Raw genomic sequence first — 22,085 nt, 5'->3', positions numbered from 1 at the left:
GCTAAAGCATTATTTGAAGCTTTCAAGAAGGTTTTTATTTTGTACCAATTTTATGTTGTATTAATTTTTTCAAGACATTCTTAATAGAAACAAATACATCAAATTTTGCCTTATATGATGTGTTATCATAAATAGGAGAAAATAACAAATTCCATTCAATATCTTTTCATTTCAAGAAATTTTTAGAAGCCAAGATCAACTACGAGATCTACAACAAAGAGTTTTTTGTAATTATAGATTCATTTCAAAAATGACATCATTATCTAAAAGAAGCTTTTACTATAATTATTGTGTATATGATATCATATTTTATGAAGTTTATTTGAGAATGCACCAAGCACTTCACTAAATGAAGATATTATAAAACTTGCAACAAGAAGATCCTAACAACTCTAATAGAATCCTAAAAAAACTCCAATTAAATTATAAAAATTCTAATCAATTTTTAATTAAATTCCAAATAAATCTTAAAGAACTTATAAAAAACTTTAAAAATCATAAATTAATATTAAAAAAATACATTATAATAAAAAAATATTAAAACATATCAAAGAAATATTTTAAAATATTAAAAATAAAAATATTAATTTAATCCTAACTAAATCTTAATAAAGCATTAAATCAATCTTAAAAAAGCCGCAAACAAATCCTAAATCCTAATTAAATCCTAGACCAAATATTAATCAAATCTTAATCAAATTTTAATCAAATCTTAGACTAAATCTTAATTAAATCTTAATAAAATTTTAATAAAATCTTAATAAAATCCTAATAAAATCCTAATAAATTCTAATTAAGTTCTAAATAAATCCTAAATCCTATAACATATTGAAATATCAATATTTAATAATCAAATCATTGATTTTAATTTTAAAATTTATAAGCTTTTTACTAATTAAGTTGGAAATAAGCACAAAAAATTGAAGAAGATCAAAGATAGCAAATGAAAGATAACTTCTAAAATCTACTTTGATATTGGTCTTCTTATTTTTTCAACCTCAATATTGATATTTGAAAGCCAAATTTTTTTTAATTTTGTTGTTTAATAAGTCTTAAACTTTGCACAAATGTTAAAAGTCATATTTATTACTTATATAAAAAATTTGACTTCAATCCAATTACCAAATTAATAAATATCTTAGAAATCTTCACTGATCTTTTAAACTCCAATTTTTGAAACTTCAATATATTTGAGCTTCAATAAACTTTGAATGAATCATATAATTAATTTCAAACTTATAATATAAATAGTATGCAATAATAATTACTAAATCAAAAAAATTCATTTATAGATCATCTACAAATCTTATACAATTATCCAAAGTACTAATTCTTTAAATTTCTCATAATCTAAAGTCACTTGAAAACAATCCTAATTTTGTAAAGCCTTTAAAAAGTTTTTTTTCACTAAAACTCAAATCATCTCAAATCAATATATAAAGAGTTTTTTTTTTTTTTTGAAACATCTACATTAATTAGAAAGCAAAATTCGAAAAATACATCTATTTGCTGTAGATGCATGGTTTTATGCCTTGGGGTCTAATTTTGAACTTGGTTCACGAATGGTCCTCTCTAGATATCAATTCTTCATATTTTTAGATATTTTTTGCTAAAATCTATTTTTAGTCTTCTTTCACATATGCATATATTAATTATTTATTTTATTTACTTTGATTTGGCTCATTTATGTACCTACAAAATGATTAAAAGTCTCAAATTATTTATCCTTCTATATTTTTCTACTAAGCTCTTTTATAATAAAATACTTTCTTTCTTATTTCTTCTAATAGCTATATTACTATACAACAATGGATCATAAGAACTTCAAATATTTTATATCAATATGTATTTTGAATTGTTACTTAGGCTATTAGAATATGTCTTTACCAAGATTTGATTTCAAAAATCACTCATCAACCATGAAAATAATAAGGTTTGTTAGACATCTTTTTTAGATATTTTTATCTTTCACCAAAAGAAAGAGATACAACTTTTGATTAACAAAAAAAGATTCTCTTTAAGCTAGAGTATTTTCATCTTTGAGTAATAAAATCAACTTTGAATGTTGATTTAATTTTTTTCAAGCAAGTTCAATCAAATATGTCTTTTAATCCTCTTATTTATGTTATTAAAAATAATTCTATTAAGTCTTATAATAGTTTTAAATTTAAATATAAAAATAATCTTTTCTATTTTAAGAAATAAGAGATTTCAGATACAATAAGACTTTGGAGCTAATATCTAGAGGTTTTTGTGGTGTCAAATACAGACAGCTATGAAAGAATTTGTATAATAATATAACATTTTTTCAAGATCAAATATTTCTTATTATCAACCTTGTAAATGTTTTTAGCTATTATTTATTTAAAACAATCATATTCTCTTTATTTTTATGGATTTTATCATGGACCTTTTAGTCTCAAGTTTTAATGATTCTATATTTGTGATAGCAAATTGTTTTACCAAGATGGCAAATTTTATAGGATATATAAAATCTATTACAAATGTAGAAACAACTAAGCTTTTCTTTGACAATATTTATCATTATTATGGATTATCTAAAGATATTATATAGGATAGAAGGATTCCATTTGTATCAAGATTTTAGATTTTTTTTTTTTTTAAGATTCTAAAGGTGGATATAAAACTATCTTCAAATTTTTATTCTCAAATTGATGGATAAACAAAGATGATAAATTAAATTGTAGAGTAATATTTGAGGTTTATCATTAACTACTAACAAGATAATTAAATAATTAATTTTCCATTGATGGAATTTGATTTTAATAATAAAATATATTCTTCTATTCAATAAATATATTTTTTTTCCAATTATAATTATTATCTAAAATTTGATACTTTTAATTTTTCAAAAGTTGACAATCTTATTGCAAAAGATTCCAATTTTTTTTTATTAGAGCTACATACAACAGTGAAGGCACAAGTAAAAGAAGCTTAAAAATATATATATATATATATATATATATATAAATACCTATCACAAAGAATTATTTTGATTCTATGTTGGTAAGAAGGTATAGTTACTTCATTGCAATATCAAAACTATTTGCTTTTGTGATAAGTTGGATTATCATAGACTTAGATCATTTCTTATTTTTAAATAGATCAATCTTGTTGCTTATTGATTGTATTTATTAGAATCTATGAAAATCCATCTTATATTTCATATATCTCTTTTTGAATCATATAAAATAATATATATTTATAGAAAATAAAAAAATACTATTTCTTTTTATAGAAATAGATAATAATCAAGAATTTAAGGTTGAAGAAGTTTTAGATTTATGGTGGTATCAAAATAGGTTAAAATATCTTATTCATTAGCACAAAAATAATATTAAAAAATTTACTTAAATTCCATATAAGAATCTTATAAATAAAATAGAAAAAGTTAATATTTTTTATTAAAGACATCCATCAAAACCAAAATAAAAGATAAAAATCTTTGCTATAAAAGAAATAAAGATCATGAAAGTTTACATTCTACCTTCTATCTTTCTTTGTAACTCATGTGTATTTATAGTCCTAAGAAGATAGAAAATCAATAATAAATAAGTTCAATTCAAGACCTATTGTTTGCTAAGTTATTAGATAAGATATTAAGATTGTGACAACCTTAAAGATAACATAATAAAAATGAAGATTTTGAAGAAGGACATATTTTTCTTTGAATAAATGGTAAAATATAATATTTTTGATATCATGAACTTAGAAGAGACTCCCAATACTTGGTGATATTATTGAAGGTAGAAACCACCCTTGATGATATTTCAAATATTTTATTTGAAGAGAGTTATAAAGGCCTCAACAATGATCAAATATTATTGAGATCTTTTCACCTTCATGTAGGACACTATTGATGGTTGAGAGAATCTATCAACCACCTTCAAAGTAAACAAAGATCAAAATATGTGGAAAATATAATTTGCCACTTCTTGGACTTTTTCAACATATGATTTCTGCATCTTATGGAATTTATTCCTAAAGGAAAGATATTGTCTCATACATACATATTTTTCTATATAAGAAGTATTATGTAGAAAATAAAATGTACATAGATTTAATAATATCTTGTAGCAAAGCTTCTTAAAAGCTATACAGATACATATTTGACTTTATATATATTTGTAATTAATTGATAGGTTAAAAACTATGACAATAAGTTAGTCATATATTGTATATATTAGTAGCTTGTAGTACAAGCTAACCATCCAACGTACATATATGAAACTTGCCTTATAAGCTAGACACATGTCTCATAAGTTGGATACATGTTGAAAGTTTTACAGAATGCTATCACATAGTTCATAGTTAGATAGTGTATATATAAGCAAGAATGAAGCCTTTTTTTACTCTTGTTAATATTTTTTATTCTTAGTCTTGTTTCAAAATACTTCAATTTTATTGTCTTTTACAATAGCCATTTCAATTGAATATTCAACTATCTTTGAATGAATTTCTAGTCTTTTCAAGTGACATAAGAATATATTGATCTTTTGATATTTTGAGATTTATTATCATGGATATACACAAGTACTCTAGTAAATACCTATATGATTAGTTAGGAGTAAGTAAAAGAAGATAAAAATAGATCAATTTTATAAGACCTTTCAAAGTAGCTTCCTAAAAACTTCATAGGCATTGCTTTAACTTTACATATATTTGTAGTTGATTGGTAGGATAGAAACTTGATCAACAAATTAACTACGTATTGATAGCTTGTGAAACAAGCTAACTATGAGGCACATATATAGCAAACTTACCTTAGAAGTATAGATATGTGTCTTATAAAGTCAAGACGTTTTAGAGGTCTTATAAGACATTGCCATGTAGCTCCTAGTTAAGAGTATATATAGAGACAAGAGTGAAGCCTTCTTCACTCTTATCAACACCATTCTAATCTTTAATCTTATTCCAAAACTTTCTAGTCATCTTATTTTGGGTAATAGCCATTCTAATTTAATATTATATCACCTTTCAATGACTTTCTAATTCTCTTCAATGATACCAAAGTATATTGAGGATTTTCTTTCTTCAAGATTCATGTCTTTGATAGTTTGACAAGAGTGCTAATTTATTGATTTTGTCTTGTTTTAGAAGTGAGTGGATTATCCCAATTCTATTGTTTTATTTTAAAGATTGCAGACTATCTACCTTTAAACAATAAATCTTATTTTCTAGTACTGATCTTTTTCTTAAAGAGAGTGGATTATTTTTCTTTGTAGAAATTTTTATTAGAGGTTGTGAATTACTCTCTTTTATTTTTACTTTTTGAATTTATTTGAATTATTTATAGAAGAAAAGATTATGGATACTACTTGCAGCAGAAGTGAGAATAGATTTGCAATTATTACAGATCTTCATGAGCTTGTCAAGACTCTAAAAGTAAAAATCTCATGTATTTTCAATGTGAATCATAGAGATACTATACCTATGCCTATGGAAAAAGTTCAAAGTTTGTGATAAGAAGTTGTGTAGTTGAAAGAAGCAAGTTAATCAACCTCACAACCAAATCCAATGAGTTTTGCTTCTACAAGTATGATGGAGACAAAGATTAGTATGCATGAGAAGTTTGATGGAACAAGATCAAAATTTTAAGGACCTTTACAATAAATCAAGCTCTATCTAAGGTTGTATCCTTTCCAATACCCGAATGGATTTACTCAAGTCAAATTCATAGGCACATTTCTATGAGGAAGTGCTCTCTCTTGATTTGTATCTTTAATAAAAAAAAGTTTCACAACTCTTTTAGGATTTGAATTCATTCTTAGAAATGTTTATAGAAATATAATAAGGATTGTGTAGCTGAAATTTTGCATAACTCCTAGTAAAGGTCCTGTTCTCACCTCAAATCCTTCACCTTGTTTTACAATAGAAGTTTATTTAGGAACAAAAAATCACAAAGTCTTAGCTTTGTTAGTTTCAAGAGTCTCAACTTGTTTTAAAGATAAAGATTTTGTTAAAAAATAAGAGATATTGTTAGTCAAAAAAATTAAACATATACATGTAGAAGTTATAAATAGTCATTTACTATCTTTTGGAGATGTCATACATGAGATTGTTCTTTTAATTATAGCAATTAAAGATTATAATAGTATAATAATATTTAATATAATAAGATCTTTATTTAATTCGATTATTTTAGAATTATCTTCATTAAAAAAGTATAATCCTCAAATAATTTAGATTTTATATAAATTTAATTTTTTTAATAATTTAATATAAAATTCCATTAGTTAAATAAAAATACATAAGTCTAGTACATCCAAAACCTTACTGGAGGGTGCAAAAGCTTTTATGCATGCCGCAAAAGAAGGATTATCTTTTGCTTTATATGCCAAGCTCATTTTTGATGGCAAGAAGACATCAAGTAGTATTCCTAGCTAGTATCAAGATTTCCAGGACGTTTTTAAAAAATAGAACGCAAATATTCTTTCAAAATATTGTCCTTATGATTGTTCTATTGATCTTCATGAAGGGACTCAACTACCATTTGGACCAATGTATAACCTATCACAAAATAAGTTGATTATATTCAAGAAATATATTAATAAAAATTTACCTAAGAATTTTATATATCATTCTAAATCTCCAACTGAGGCTCGTATCTTATTTATAAAAAAAAAGATGGATCTTTGTGAATGTATGCAGACTATCAAGGACTCAATAAGATCACCATCAAGAATAGATATCTTCTACTTTTGATTTTAGGACTTTTTGATCAATTGAATCAAGCAAAGATCTATATAAAAATAGATTTTGAAGAGCATATAATTTAATTCATCAATTATTAGATTAATAATAATTATAGATATTGATTAATTATCTAAATGTCAATTCTTTTAAATGATTTCATTTAAGATTATATAAATATATATATATATATATATATATATATATTCATATATATAATTTTATTATCTAAATCAAACTATATTTTTTAAAATTACTACTATAAATCCTTTGAGTGAATATTAAATTTTGAAAATTAAAATTAATTTGTTTTATATAAATTTTTTTGTAAATACCAAATCTAATTATTTTTTAAAATGTACATCAAGTAGACTTGTGATTTTCTACTTGATTAATTATACTCTTAGTTGTACTTTTAGAAAATTGAAGAGTATAAGAAATCCAATCTATTCAAGGATTGTATTTTTTTAACCACGATGAACCTAAAATAATTGGATTAGAAGAAGATGTAATAATATTAAATACCACAAAGCTATGATGACTATTATTTATTACTTCTATAGGAAGGATTTTGTAAGTAGCATCTCCAAAAGACAACGGACAACCATCTATGACTTCTATGTGAATATGTTTAGTTTTCTTTATTAAAGATTTGTTAAATCTTTTAGCTAATTTTTCATCTAAGAAACGCACCGAGGCTCCTAAATCTAACAAGGCAAAGGCTTTGTAATGTATAGGTCCTAAAATAATGTTTAATATAAAACAAGAAAAAGGTTTTGAGGAGAAAATAGGACCTTTATTAGGTATTGTATAAGGTTTTAGCTGCACCATCATAATTGTAGCTAGACAAACTCATTTCCGATATATTATCCTTTTTGACATTCATACTTCTTATTTTATAATTGCATCACTTCTTTGGAAAATATTGAGATTCTCCACAATATAAGCACAATCCTTCTTAATGGCAATGAGTAGTTTCTTGCTCAATAAAAGCTTTAAAATGTACTATATCAATTTGCATATCCTCTACTTTTGAATGTATGTATTGAGGAGATGTTGGAGTTCTCATTGAATTACAATAACATTGAGGCCGAATTATCTGACTCTTAGATGAAAATTTCAAAAGTTGATTGTCACACTTCACAACAAAATCAATTATTTGACTCAATGTTTGAGGATCAGATAAGTTGAGCATCAATTTCTTTACTTCATATTATAATCTATAAAAAAATTGGCTAATAAGTATAGCATCATCCCACTTGATATTAATTACAAGTTGTCAAAATTCTAAAGCATATAATAGTACAGATCAATTTTCTTGTTATAAAATACAGGTCTTATTAGTTTCAATACGAGTTGTACCATGTTCTCTACACATAGATCAAAACTTTGCTAAAAAAACCTCCAAATTATCCAACATTGGATCTCATTATTTAAGAAAAGTTAAAAACCATGATAATATTGAACCTAAAAGAAGTGTATCAATGAATCTAACTTGTGATCTTGCAATTGAATTGCTTTGGAGTTGAAGTTCAATCACAAGTTGTACTTGATTGATAAATCTCCAAAATTTAAATCTTGTGCCATCAAACTTTTCAAGCAAGGCAATTCTTGGTTCTTTAGTATCAAAAGGATGTTCCACCGTAGGATAAGGGACGTTGTCGTGATGTAATACGACTATATAATAAAATTATAATAAAAGTTGAATTTCTAATTAATATCTAATTATCTTAGTTCAATTATAATTTGACGTATCTAAACATGGCTTTTATAAAAGCCTCTTAGGTTATTTTCTTATCTTAATAGTTATTAGATTGAAGGTTAGTTAGTAATTTTACATTCTAGGTTGTAGAGACTCTTCTACTACCTTAGAAAGACCATAAATTAATAAAATCAGATTAAAAGTGGTAAATAATTAGTATATTTGGTACTAGGATTAAGTTGAGAGTAGGATTGGCCTAAAAACGCCTTAGAATAGGTTAAATTGATACCCGAAGATTGACCATTTGTGAGACAGGGTCGAAATCAGACCTTTGGCCACTAAAATGATAGCCTAGGGCAAAATAGGGAAGCATTCAAAGTTCGGAGGTTAGAATTTGAGAGCTAGCTTGAAGTTCTTTCTAGAGACATAAGAAGTATTTTGAGAATATTTTGGACAACTTAGCAATTTTTATTCAAAGTTAGAGTTTGTATCAGTGATTTGGATTTTATATAATATAATTAGGGCTAGCAATTTTAGCTAGTTTGTGCAATTGCTATAACAACTATAGTTGAAAACTTAATACTATTTTTATTATTGGGTGTGCTAAGTATTTACAAAATTTTGTGATAATCTAATGGCGTGGTTTAGAGATATCTAGTTTTTAGCACAAGAAGATTTTGAAAGTTGGTAGTTTGAGGTTGGATAGGGTTTCTATGATATCTAGAGATCTATTAGTTGAATCAAGGTGAAATTCGGCATAGTATTGAAGGACTTGAAGGTCAAGCTACACACCAATTTTGAGTCAAAGTTAACATTTGGAAAGGGAGAAATTGTTGTTGGGATTTTTGTTTCACTTTTCAAGTTGGCGGTCGAGTTACATCAGTGCAGTTTTTAGAGATTTTTTCACAATCTTTAAGTTGGATTGGGCTAAAAATTCTTGAGCATATAGAAGACTTATATTGACAATTACATGCAAAATTCTACATCAAGTAGACATTTGGATTGGATGTTATAGCTTATTAAAGCTCAGTAACTAGGATTAGGGCTTAGAAGAAAAATTTAAATTGCTTAAATATGAAAGTAACAAGGTAATTGGGATTTATGTATGGTTAAGACTACTAAGAAGAGTGTTTATAGCACTTTTGAATTGAGATTCAGATTATATTCTTCTTAGTTGGGTGAAACCTATTAGGATTTCTTGGATACTTATGAAAGTCAATGTCACCTTCCACAGCTAGGTATCCAATGTATTCTTGAGCAAAACAACATGTAATACGACAATGTGATTAGATGCACATATTAAAGTAGCTTCAATCATATTTATATCTTCACTTCCTACTATTCTTGTTGCTCGTTGTGATGGTAAACTGAGTTGATGCGTTGTAAGTATCAACTCGCTCAATTTCTCTTGCATTTGTATCATTACACTTTTCATTTCAATAAGCATTGCTATGATAATATTTAAAAAATAAATGTCTAATATTTCTCAAGACAAGCAGAAGAGGGGACTTGAGAACATAGAAGATACTAAGAACAATATTAGTTTAAAAGAGGGTAATTAGCAACTTCTAATACGCTTTATGTCTTATCAAGAAAAAGAAATAATCCATTCTTAATCAAGAGAAGACAAACCTCTAATATTGTAAGTTGTCAATCTATCAAAGACATAAACTAGAAGAAAATACATAAATCTAAAAAATCTGTATTAAAAGAAAAGTAATAAAATAGAAATAAAGAAGTACATATATTAAAAAGAAATTAAAATGGCTTATTGCCAAAAGACAAGAAAACTTGAGATTCTTAAAACTAGACTAAAAGCAAGAAAAGAATTGACAAGAATAAAGAGAGCTTCACTCTTGCCTCTATATATACTATCTAACTAGGAACTACATGGCAATGTTCTGTAGGATCTCTAGTATATATTGAATTTACAAAATACACGTCTTAACTTACAAACAAGTTTTTTATATGTGGGCTACATAATTAGCTTATTCTTCAAGTTACGAACATGTGTGGCACATGGCCAACTTGTTGATCATATTTTTAACCTAAAAAGTTAATTATAGATACCTATAAAGTCAAAATAGAGTCTATGAAGCTTCTAAAAAGATTCTATAGAAGATATTATGGAATTAACCTATTTTTACCTACTTTTATCTAATTATATAGGTAATTATTGGTTTACATATATATATATATATCCGTGACAACTTTGGAAATTAGAAGTCTTCTTTTTGGGGCATGTGGTGTCCTCCAAAGGTGAGCGTATGGAATAAGATAAGGTGAAAACAATGGAGGATTGGCCAACCCCCAAACATGCTTCTAAAGTCCATTCATTTTTAGGCCTTGCTGAATATTATCACCGTTTTGTTTGGTGATTTGCTCACATCGTTGCCTCATTGACAAGCCTATTGGAAAAGGGTGCCGCATTTGAATGGAAACTAGAATAGCAAAGCACCTTTGATAAGTTGGAGGCACTCATTACTGCTCTAATATTGCAACCATATGATTCTAAACTTTCTTGTATGTTTGACATTGATGCTTCTGAGTTTATTATTTGAGTGGTCCTTCAACGAGACTTTGGTAGGAGCTTTCAACCTCTGTCATATAAATCATACAAGCTCAAAAGAATAGAGCATAATTATTTAGCACGTGATTGAGAGCAATTATGCAATTGTACATGCTACAAAGAAGTGGCAACACTATCAATTAGAAAAGCCAATGGTTGTTCAAAATGACCATTGATCCTTGCTATATGATTTGCATGTAGAAAATATAAAATCATGACATCATTGTATGGAAGAATAGTTGCAATTTTTTCATATTCAACTTGAGTACAAGCAAAGGTGAAAATATATCGTACCAGATAGCTTATCACGAAGACCAAACTTGAAGGACAAATCAAGAGATAAGGTAAAAGTTGCTACTATTAGTAGTGTCACTTCAAATCTAATTAAAGAGGTAGAATAGAAAGAAGCTACGTATTGGGATATTTATTTCAAGATGATTAGCAATTTACTGAAGGTGGGTGATATATAGTATTAAGATTATACTCTTAGCGATGGCTTATTCTATTTCAAGAAGCAAATTTATGTACCTGACAATACTATTTTGGATGTATATACTTCAAAAAAAACATGATATCCGAATATCTAGACATTTGCGACAAGAGAAGACTCTAAAACAAATCTCAAGAATATGATTTTGGGCAAGTTTAGATCATGATGTTTCAGTCTTTGTATGCTCTTGCAAGTCATACTAATATAATAAAGTATACAACACAATGTCTCCTAGACTAATGTAGCCAATTTTACTATCTATGGCACATTAGGAGCATATGACTATGGATCTCATTATGTATTTGCTACAGATGCTTTATAATCATACCACAGTTGCAACCTTTGTGGAATGACTCTTGAAGCAACTTCACTTGGTTGCAGTATGCTCAGATATTAATGTCTCAGTGCTTATATAAGTCTTCTTTGATATCATCTTTTGTCACCAAGGATTACGTCATGTCATCATTTCAAATCAAGATCCATATTTCACAAGAAGTTTTTTGCAAGTCTTATTTAAGCTATTAAGCACATGACTTATCATGTCTACAGCCTTCTATTTCCAAACAGATAGACAAACAAAGCATGCAACTCAAACCTTGGAAGATATGCTATAGGCATTTGTAGTGGTTCATTATAATGATAGGGATGAATACTTGACGTCCTTGGAATTTTCTTATAATGATAGTATTCACATAAGTATAGATCATTCACCATTTTTTCTTAATACTGATTAGCATCCAATTACATCAATAACTCTTTATCATTCCATTGACAATAACAACCCGACAACAAAGGAATTTATACAATGGCTTATAATGGCCTTACAAGGCGTACAACACTACTTCCTTAGTATATACAATTGACGAAAGTAATATGCAGATAACCATCAATAATACAAGACCTTTTGGCAGGGTGATTAGGTGTTATTCTCTAACATTGTTCTGATGTAATGCGACTATATAGTGAAATTGTAATCAAAATTGAATTTCTAATTAATATCTAATTATCTTAATTCAATTATAATTTGAGGTATCTAAACATGACTTTAATAAAAGCCTCTTAGATTATTTTCTAATCTTAATAGTTAGTAGATTGAGAGTTAGTTAATAATTTTACCTTCTAGGTTGTAGAGACTCTTCTACTACCTTAAAAAGACCATAAATTAATAAAATTAGATTAAAAGAGGTAAATAATTAGTATAGTTGGTACTAGGGTTGGACTAAAAAAACCTCAGGATAGGTTAGATTGATACTTGGGGATCGACCGTTTGTGAGACAGGGTCAAAATCAAACCTCTAGCCACTAAAATGATGGTCTAGGGCAAAATAGGGAAGCATTCAAAGTTTGGAGGATAGGGTTTGAAAGCTAGCTTAAAGTTCTTTCTAGAGGCATAAGGATTATTTTTGGAGGATTTTTGAGGACTTAGCAATTGTTGTTCGAAGTTAGGATTTGTATTAGTGATTTGGATTTTATATAATATAATTAGGGCTAGCAATTTTGGCTAATTCGTGCAATTGGTGTAACATCTACAGTTGAAATTTTGATATTGTTTGAATTATTGAGTGTGCTAAGTATATACAAAATTTTGTCATAATCTAACGGCGTAGTTTAGAGATATCTAGTTTTTAGCACAAGAGGGTTTCAGAAGGTGGTAGTTTGAGGTTGAGTAGGATTTCTATGATATCTAAAGATCTATTAGTTGGATTAAGGTGAAAATTGGCATGGTATTGAAGGACTTGAAGATCAAGCTACACAGCAATTTTGAGACAAAATTAACAGTTGGAAAGGGAGAAATCACTGCCGGGATTTCTGCTTCACTTTTCAAGTTGGTGGCCGAGTGATATTAGTGCAATTTTTGGAGGGTTTTAGAAAGGTCTTAGATACTTGAGATAAACTGGTCATCTTTCACTTCTCCAACCATTACCTATATTAAAACAATCATGATTTTTTATTTCTATAGGTTTTATCATAATTCTTTCAATTTTAAGTTTTTAAGATTTTATATTTATAATAGTAGATTATTTCACTAAAATGGCCTATTTTATACTATATACAAAAAATATCATGCCTAAAGAAAAAAACTAAACTTTTTCTTGACAATATTTATCGTTATCATAGATTATCAACAAATATCTTATCAAATAGGTGGACTCAATATATATATATATATATATATATATATATATAGATACATTAGAGAATTCTTTTCAAAAGATTAAAAGTAGATATAAAATTATTTTTGATTTTTTATCTCCAAATAGATAAATGAAATGAATAAATCAAGTATTAGAGAAATATTTGACATGTACCATCAACTACTATTATGATAATTGGATATCTTTTTTTGTCTTTAGAAAAATTTATCTATGATAATATGGTATATTCTTCTATTTAAATAAATAATAATATAAATTATTTAATACAATCCATATTAATTTGTACTATTAAGTGATCATGAACTCATAATATAAATCAAAGCTTTAGTAAAAATTATAATCACTCCTTTATACTAATTATAGTTATTATTTATAATTTAATATTTTTAACTTTTTAAAAATTGATAACTATGTTGTAAAAGATTTGAAAAATTATTTGTCAAAGCTACATATAGCAATAAAGGTATAATTTAAGAAAGCTCAAGAATGAAAAAAGATCAATGTAGTTGTCCATTTCAAAGAATAATCTTAATTCCACGTTGGTGATATAGTATGATTACTTCATTGTAATATTAAGACTATCTACACTTGTGACAAGTTGGATTATTATAAATTTTGATCATTTTTTATTTATAAATAGATCAAACTACTTCTACATTAATTATATTGATTGGAATCTATGAAGATCTATACCATCTTTTTATGTGTTTCTTCTTAACCCATAAAAGATAGTAGATATATCAAAAAGACTATTGTCACATCCTCTTATAGAAGTCAGCAATAATCAAGAATATGAGATAGAAGAGGTCTTAAATTCAAAGCAATGCCAAAATAGATTGAAATATCTATACATTGATGTAGGAAGGATATTAGTGAATATATATTAAAGCCATCTAAAAATCTTATTAAGTCAATAGAAAAGATCAATATTTTTTATTGGTAATATTTATTAAAATCAAGATAAAGAATTAAGCAATCTTTTACAATAAAATTAACAAATCTTAATAAAGATTTCATTCTATCTTCTATTCTTGTGTATGATTTATTTAAGTTTGTGGTGCTAAAAAGATAAAGAATCAACAACCAATAAAATTTAATCCAAAAGTTATTGTTTATTGAATTATCAAACAAGATATTGCTATTGTTACAACCTTTAAAATTATTTAATATAAATGAAGATCCTTAAGAACAATTTGATCTTTTTTAAATAGATAGCAAGGTACAACAAGTTTAATATTGTGTCCTTAGAAGAAACTCTCAATATTTGGTAATATTAAATAAATTATGAACTATCCATGATGGTATAAAAATATTTTATTTGAATAAAGTTATAAAAGCTCCAATTATGATCAAATAACAAGGTGAGCTTTCCATCTTAGTATAGAACTTTATTGATGGCTAAAAAGACCTATTAACTACCTTCAAAGTGAACATAGATCAAAATATATGGCAAATATAATTTGCCACATCTTCTATATATAATAATTGCTCCTTAGAAAACTTGTCATTAGAAAGAGGGCTTAATGTCATATATAAAATTAATACTAATAATTACCTAAATAAGTGGACTTAAATAGAAGTAAGTAAAAATAGATAAATTATATAATATCTTATGAAAAAGCTTTATAGACAATGATTTGACTTTATACATATCTGTAGATGATTAATAGGTTGAAAACTTACCTAAGAAGTTGACTATGTGGCATACATATAGGAAATTTGTCCTATAAGTTAGACATGTGTTAAAGATCTTATAGAACATTGTCACATAATTCCTAATTAGATAATATATAGAGAGGACTTATAGAATATTACTATGTAAATATCAAGAAAAATAATACTTAATTTATTAGTCAATTTTCTTATAATTTATATTATAATATGAAGAAATTATTGCTCAACTTATTTGATCTTCAAACTTTGAATCAAGTTATTGATTTTGCTTTTAAATGCTATAATCAACTTTTGCATTTCAATTAAATGGTTGTATGTTAGGACTTCAATACTTCTATATTTTTATTTCAAATACTTTTATTAATTAAGATTTACAATCAAACATAGAAGACATGGAAATTGATACTATATGTTTTATATTCCTTATAACACAAGACAAAATCAATGCCAATAAGAAGGATTTTGCCTATATTATTGAAAACCAAAACATATTATTTAATATTTTTTAATAAGCAATAAAATTAAAAGATAAATACTATAATATTAATTAAAGATAATATGCTAAAAAATAAGTTTGCCTAATAATATTAGAAATTTTTGTGCCACATTGTTTTATAAAGGACTTATATTATTTTCTAAACCCTCTTCTTGCTTTTTAATACAAGTTATTTAAGAGCTACAAATTCTATTGTTTTTATTTTGACCTATTTAAATTTTGGTGCCTCTACCTTTTTTTAGATGAAAATTTTACAAAGTGTCATAAAATAATTTTAGTTCAAAGAATAAAATTATTTTATGTAATAAATTCATATAAAATTAGCTTGATCTATTATTGATTTATGAATAGGTTAATTAAGTATTTTATATTTTAATTTTAATAAATAAAAAATATTCCAAATATATTATATTATATTATATTATATTTAAATATAATATTGATAATTTATATTGATTTGTTACTTATATATTTTTAGATTAAAATTTACTTATCAACCTTTTATATAATTTATTATTAATCTAGTCCTTATTTATTACATTTTTATTAAAAGATAATTTTAATATCTTTTGTAAAATAATTAATGTGGAGTTAATATTTTGACTATAACATTACATAAATCAAACAATAGTCTTTATTTACAAATCATTATTACATGCTCATCTCCAGATTTAAAAACAAAAAAGTAATCAGAAGCTCAGCATCTATAAAATGAGAGTTTAACCTACATTGTTGAAGTATCGTGTTAATAATTATTACCAATAGAGAGCAAATAGTTCACACTTGCATCCTTCCATATAGCCTCTCTTTTAACCAGAAACTTGAAAACAATGTACTTTTTCATGTACACGCAAGTTCTTTTGAAAACTCATTTATAATGTACAATTGCACAATATTCCAGTCCGCATCACAATGAGACCCTCCGTCAATGAGTAGATTACAGAGCTCGGTGTATCATTGAATAATTCCTCACCGACACTATCAGACCTCTTAGTTGTAACACGTTGAAACCTGGTTTGGACCACGCTGAGCGGTAGTAATGACTGAAAACTCAGACAACCCATCACAGAATTAAGGTGTTCAAGCCTCAGAGCCATTCTTAACCAATCCTGACATATTTATCTGCAACTCAGTCATCAAATCCCTCGGCACGCAGCTGCAGTTCTATCGATACAGCCATCACAGTTTTCGATGCTCTTCAAGGTCGGCAAGCAAGTTACAGTGCCTAAATGTAGCATCAGCTGATGCTCGAAACACACACACTTGTGTCACGGGTCGATGGATTTAGCTTGCAATAAACCAGACCCCCTGTCGACCCACTTTTCTGGTACTGTTGCTCTAATCGGTCCAAATGGTGGATTCCAGGCTGCAAAATTAGAGGCCACAAGATTGATAACTCTCGCGGCACAAGACGATCACACATGCGGACAAGGCTGCGAACCTGCAGTCAGATTGTCAACAGACCGTGACTGCAATGGAACTCTACGACACAGATTTTGCTGTTGGTGAAACCGGGGCGTAAGTTGAGTGCCGGTACCTGCCAATCAGCTGAAGGTGGTCGTGATAATGACACACATGCAACAGGCAAGCAATATTCAACACACCGGCACGTACTTCCATGAGGCCTTGCTCATCATGGACTCTTTATTTCGGTCGGTGAGGACTGTCATTCGGTAGTGCCAAACCCATGATAATGCAAGATCGTACCTGAGCTGGGACTGGGATGTACTAACCAGATGGTAGGGAAAACTGGTGTAAAATCACGTGACAGTATGAGAATGCAGATTTTGGGCAGGCCCATGCATGTGCACAAACAGTCGATCGACTCCATTGTGGTGCGTGAAGGTTGCAATCCTTCTGGTAATGAAATCACGGATCCTCCGCAATCAATAACATCAATCGGATCTCAGAAAAGACAGAGCACCGCTTGGGCCACCTGAGAAGCTAGCTAGCAAACTACTTCCAATACCTCATCAAGGAGGAAAAAAGAATTCTCTGTGCTCTTAATTGAAAATAAGACTCGTCACTGGCGCTTTTGTACAATGCTAAGATATCCTGTTGAACCACTCGACTAGCAATATTACTATGTTACAACACATGATCACCAATACATCCATCGAGAGCCTCTGCTCTAAAATTAGTCGGCTGGATCCTACGTGCAAGAAGGCAAATACTAAGTGTCCAGATCATTGTTTTCATAGAATTAATATGGAAGATATGTATGCCCTTCTCCAGAACCAGCTCAAACGCCTCTGCGGTGGCGGACTACTTCGGCATGTCCTTCGCACGTTTAGCTTGGGCATTTTTGTCTGATGGGACTAACATTGCAGACCCTCATCAGCAGTCCAACCCATGCGAAAACCTTTGAACCTTAGCTTTGGTCATGAGCATCCGGGTGTTCGCTTCACAAACCGGCCCTGTTTCAGAGCAACAGTAACAGCATGAGACATTCAGGCATAATCTAGGATTTACCAGCGTATTTGACAATATTGAGACACTAAAAGTGTGGCAAAATGGTGACAACGCAACTCAACAAGCTCGGGTTATAATGTTTGGCATGTCGATATAGGTCTCATAGCAGAGCGAGATGAAAATTGAAGATCGTGATATTTCAGCGTTGCTAGGAAACAACTTCAAAGTGGAACGGCTTGTTAGATTTGCGATTCTTTTTGGAGTTTGTGACATGAGCTGTTAGTAGCAAATAAGAGGCTGCATTCTTTATGAGTACTAAGCAGAGGGAGAGAAAAGTATGCTCATCATACCTTCATCCGAGGTCGTCGCTCCGCGTTTAACTTGCGAACTTCATACCGGATTTTTTTTGAGAAAAGACGAGTGCGCCGTTTTTCCCTGTAGCGCATAATGCGAGCTCCTCTTCCTCCGTCGCTTCCTCCTGGAACAGTTTGGCATCCATTACCGAAATCTGGTACCATCCCGAGGTCTACCTGAAAAAATGACGGGAAAAAAACCAAGTTGGATCAAAGCATTACGAGAGTATTCCGTGAGCTTCTCTGGTCGAGGATAACATACTCCGAACACATTCATAATGAGAAAACACAGGTTTGCGCACCGTAGATTCTGAGTTGGAATCATCGGGCACTGTCTGCGGACGTTTTCCATCAGTCCAGAGGCTGCGGTCAGACCATGCAGACATGATATCCTCGTAGTTCAATCTCAGCAGCGACGGTGCAGGTTTCACTTCCTCGCCCTGAAGCGAGCACCGCAACACGGCAGCTACCTCCTTCTTTATAAGATCGTAGCTATCTGGCACGGTATATTCTTGCTTCACCTTGTAGGGGAAATCTTGTGTGTAAGATACCAGCCCTTGGTCTTCACACACGTTGCTCTGTGCTCTCGCGTCTAGGCTACATTCAAAACCATCGCCATCGCCATCGCCATCTCCGTCGCCATCTTCGTCTTTGTTTTCCTCCCCAACTTCATCGACCAATTCAGACGTATCCCCACAATCTCCCTCAAAGGCATCCCCATCCCGCAATCCCACGATATCTGAGAAATCCAAGGGATAATCTTCGTATTGCTCATCGCTCCCACAAAGCTCAAGGTCATTTCTCATAAACATTATGTCATGGCTTTTGTTCATGTCCATTGCACCGTTTCCAGAGTCGAAGGGACTTCTAGCGTCCTCATGGCATCCGATGGGAGCCCCAATTGCACTCTCGAAGTCGTCCATGTAGCCATTCGGGACCAAAAAATCTGGTCCTGTGTCTCCGCTGCTAATCTCCTCGTATGCGTCCTCCACATCCACATACACAGACGCGGCCGCAGTGGCCCTTTCCTTGCAGAACTCTGCCATCGACATGGCCGTGGCACTGTCATGCGCGAAGGATACGGGAGACTCCTGGATGTTGACGGTAATGAAGTTCGGAACTTCATGAGAATCTTCCGCTCCTCTGCCTTCAGATTTCACCTTACCTCGGCGATGTTGCGATTTGGAAGTGCTGGTCGGGGGTCGGAGGTGAGGATTGGGCCGACGGGACAGACGGGAGCGTTTGCGTGAAGGCAGTGAGTGTTTGTCTGTCGGCCGGGGATGATGAGACTTGCGCGATTTGTTACTGGCATCCAAGGTATCAACAACAACTTTCTTTAGGGGTTGAGTGGTGCAGTCCTGCGGATTGAGGCGGACACGCTCGTGGCGAAGGGCCAGTGCGTTGGCGGAGTGAACACTTTGGTCGCATCGATTGCAAAGGTGCGCGTTGTCAGCCTCACAGTACCATCGGGCTCTCTGAGAACCGCAGACATCGCAGGCTCGTGAAGCCCTGCCTGCTATGGCCATAGCCATGGCCACGTTGGCGTGAGCTGCTCCTTTCACACCTGCCATTGGACGATATTTCTTTATTTACAACGCCTGCTACCTTAAAAATGTCAGAGACGTTGCTACGTCTTCCTCAAATTCACCTCGTGTAGCTGCACAGCCGTTGTCTTGTTAGCTGTGCGTTGCAGATGTCCTTAGTCACCAAAGTTTCTTCGACAAATTGAAAAGCTTTTGAGATGCTTTTAATTGCAGCGGTATGAAACCTCACTTCATGACATGATTGTAACCATAGGCCCATCAAAGCTTCTCCATCCTAGTGATCTTTTCTAGCAGGGCTCCATTGATGCAAATCGGAAAACTCTCAGCTCTCGTCTGCCAATGTCACCTTCACTTCGCAGCAGCTAAGAATTCGGAGAAACAACGAGGTCTGTTTTGTTGGACCTATTTCTTTTCCTCATGGTTTTCAACACACACTTGTGAAACGAAGCAATCTAGGTGAATTATGCTAGAACGAGCAGAACTCAAGCTACTCAACCGATGATTTAGAAACCGGATGGTATCAATGATTCCCAGTACTCAGTAGCACAGTAGCACTTAAAACTGAAATGGAATTGAAATGGAACTGACAGAGAGGCTCGCAAAGGCTTGAAACCTCCCAAGTTCTACGTCCCTCCCGACATACAAAGCGACTAACTCACCACCACAAATACGTCAACATGTCGCTCTACACCGAAACATGTCACTCTACAATACTTCAGAAACAATACATTCCACAAGAACACCAACCAAACCTCCGACCTAACAGAACCGATGCCACGACCTATCGACGAGACCCACCCACAGCTCCAACAATGCAACTTTATACGGAAAAAAAGCTGGCCTCCAGGTCCGAGCTTTGCAGGCCTCGGCCACTGAACTCAGAAGGTGACACTACAGGGGGAAGAATCCCACACAAGTACTACTACAACTATGCAGTCGCTGGCAAGGTGATCAGGCTTGCTGCACATCGAAGGCTCAAGGAGTCGAGGTCAGAAACCCAAAAGCAAAGCCGGATGTGATGAAGATACAGGAGGTGACGCCGCTGCAGTTCAAGAAATTAAAGATATGGTGGAAAAGTTCGCGAATTGTAGTCTTGGCTTTTGAGACAACAGAGACGAGGTAGCCAACCCCATGCTTCCCGAAGCCTCTTCATTCAGGCGTTGCCATCGCCAGCTCCTTTTTATCTCCCGCCTGTCATCTCCGAACAATATCTCCTTACCCAAACCCAACTCCACGCTGTATTATCCAGGGCATGGCATTTCCATGTCATTTTAATCCCCCCCCCCCTTTGTGACCGAGAGGCATCTCAATGCCGTGTTCATTTGCAAATCGCCTCATTTTCCCTGCAGAATTACAAGTCCCTTGTGTTGACTCAGCTCCAACACATCCAAATTATGTGTTCTCAGCTGACTGGTGAGAGGCTTTACAGATATAAAACATTGCCAAGTAAGAAATACTGATCGTCTTTTCATAGTAACTTTGGTTGTTCATTACAATAGTTGGTAGCCATTACAGCTAAAGTTGGAGAATCGAATAAAGGTCCTTTTTTCTGAGAGCTCCGCAGCCCTCACTCATTGGTCCGTTTGTCTGCCGCCCATGGTTGCCTGCCAGCGCACATAGCCATACCAATATCGCCACACTCCGTCGCCGCTATTGGTTAGACGCTAGACGGAGTTGAATCCTCCCCGCCCCGATTGGCTTTCTAGTTGCTCTGCAGCTTCTGTGCAGGATCGCTCCCGCAAGCAGACAAGCACTGCCTCCAAACATGCATGCACTGGTCTCCTCGCTGAGCCAATCCCTCGCTGAGGTCTTTTGCCTTTTTGCAGGCTACTGCGACACCTTTCCTAATTGCACTTCCATTTCTTTCATTTCGACCTCGCGGTGTTTTTCTTTTTCTTTTCTCCCACACCTACGGAGGATCGCGCTACTAATTGCTGCCTCCAGAGGTTAGGGAGTCTGTGCATTGGTCGCTTCAC

At 31.3% G+C, this 22,085-nt stretch overlaps 1 protein-coding gene across 1 annotated transcript; it reads right to left on the bottom strand.

The window, feature by feature from the left end:
- Positions 1-17,606: 17,606 nt before the first annotated feature.
- On the bottom strand, positions 17,607-21,329 carry LOC112280450 (zinc finger protein CONSTANS-LIKE 16). Its single transcript, XM_024515964.3, has 3 exons — positions 18,868-21,329; positions 18,563-18,742; positions 17,607-18,217 (listed from the first exon to the last, which is right to left on the bottom strand). Exons 1-3 carry the CDS (start codon positions 20,134-20,136, stop codon positions 18,182-18,184), a joined length of 1,485 nt encoding a protein of 494 aa, XP_024371732.1. The 5' UTR covers positions 20,137-21,329; the 3' UTR covers positions 17,607-18,181.
- Positions 21,330-22,085: the final 756 nt, after the last annotated feature.

Source organism: Physcomitrium patens, chromosome 3, assembly GCF_059467195.1.
Source record: "Physcomitrium patens ecotype Gransden chromosome 3, ASM5946719v1, whole genome shotgun sequence".
Classification (NCBI taxonomy): domain Eukaryota; kingdom Viridiplantae; phylum Streptophyta; class Bryopsida; order Funariales; family Funariaceae; genus Physcomitrium; species Physcomitrium patens.
This window is presented reverse-complemented; position numbering and strand designations above follow the sequence as displayed.

Excerpts from the sequence above, each read along its gene's own strand:
- LOC112280450 (XM_024515964.3), bottom strand. The coding sequence starts at position 20,136 with ATGGCAGGTGTGAAAGGAGCAGCTCACGCCAACGTGGCCATGGCTATG. Across the intron at positions 18,743-18,867 it reads ATTCCAACTCAGAATCTACG|GTAGACCTCGGGATGGTACC; the intron begins GTGCGCAAACCT and ends TCATTTTTTCAG. Across the intron at positions 18,218-18,562 it reads AGCGACGACCTCGGATGAAG|GGCCGGTTTGTGAAGCGAAC; the intron begins GTATGATGAGCA and ends GCTCTGAAACAG.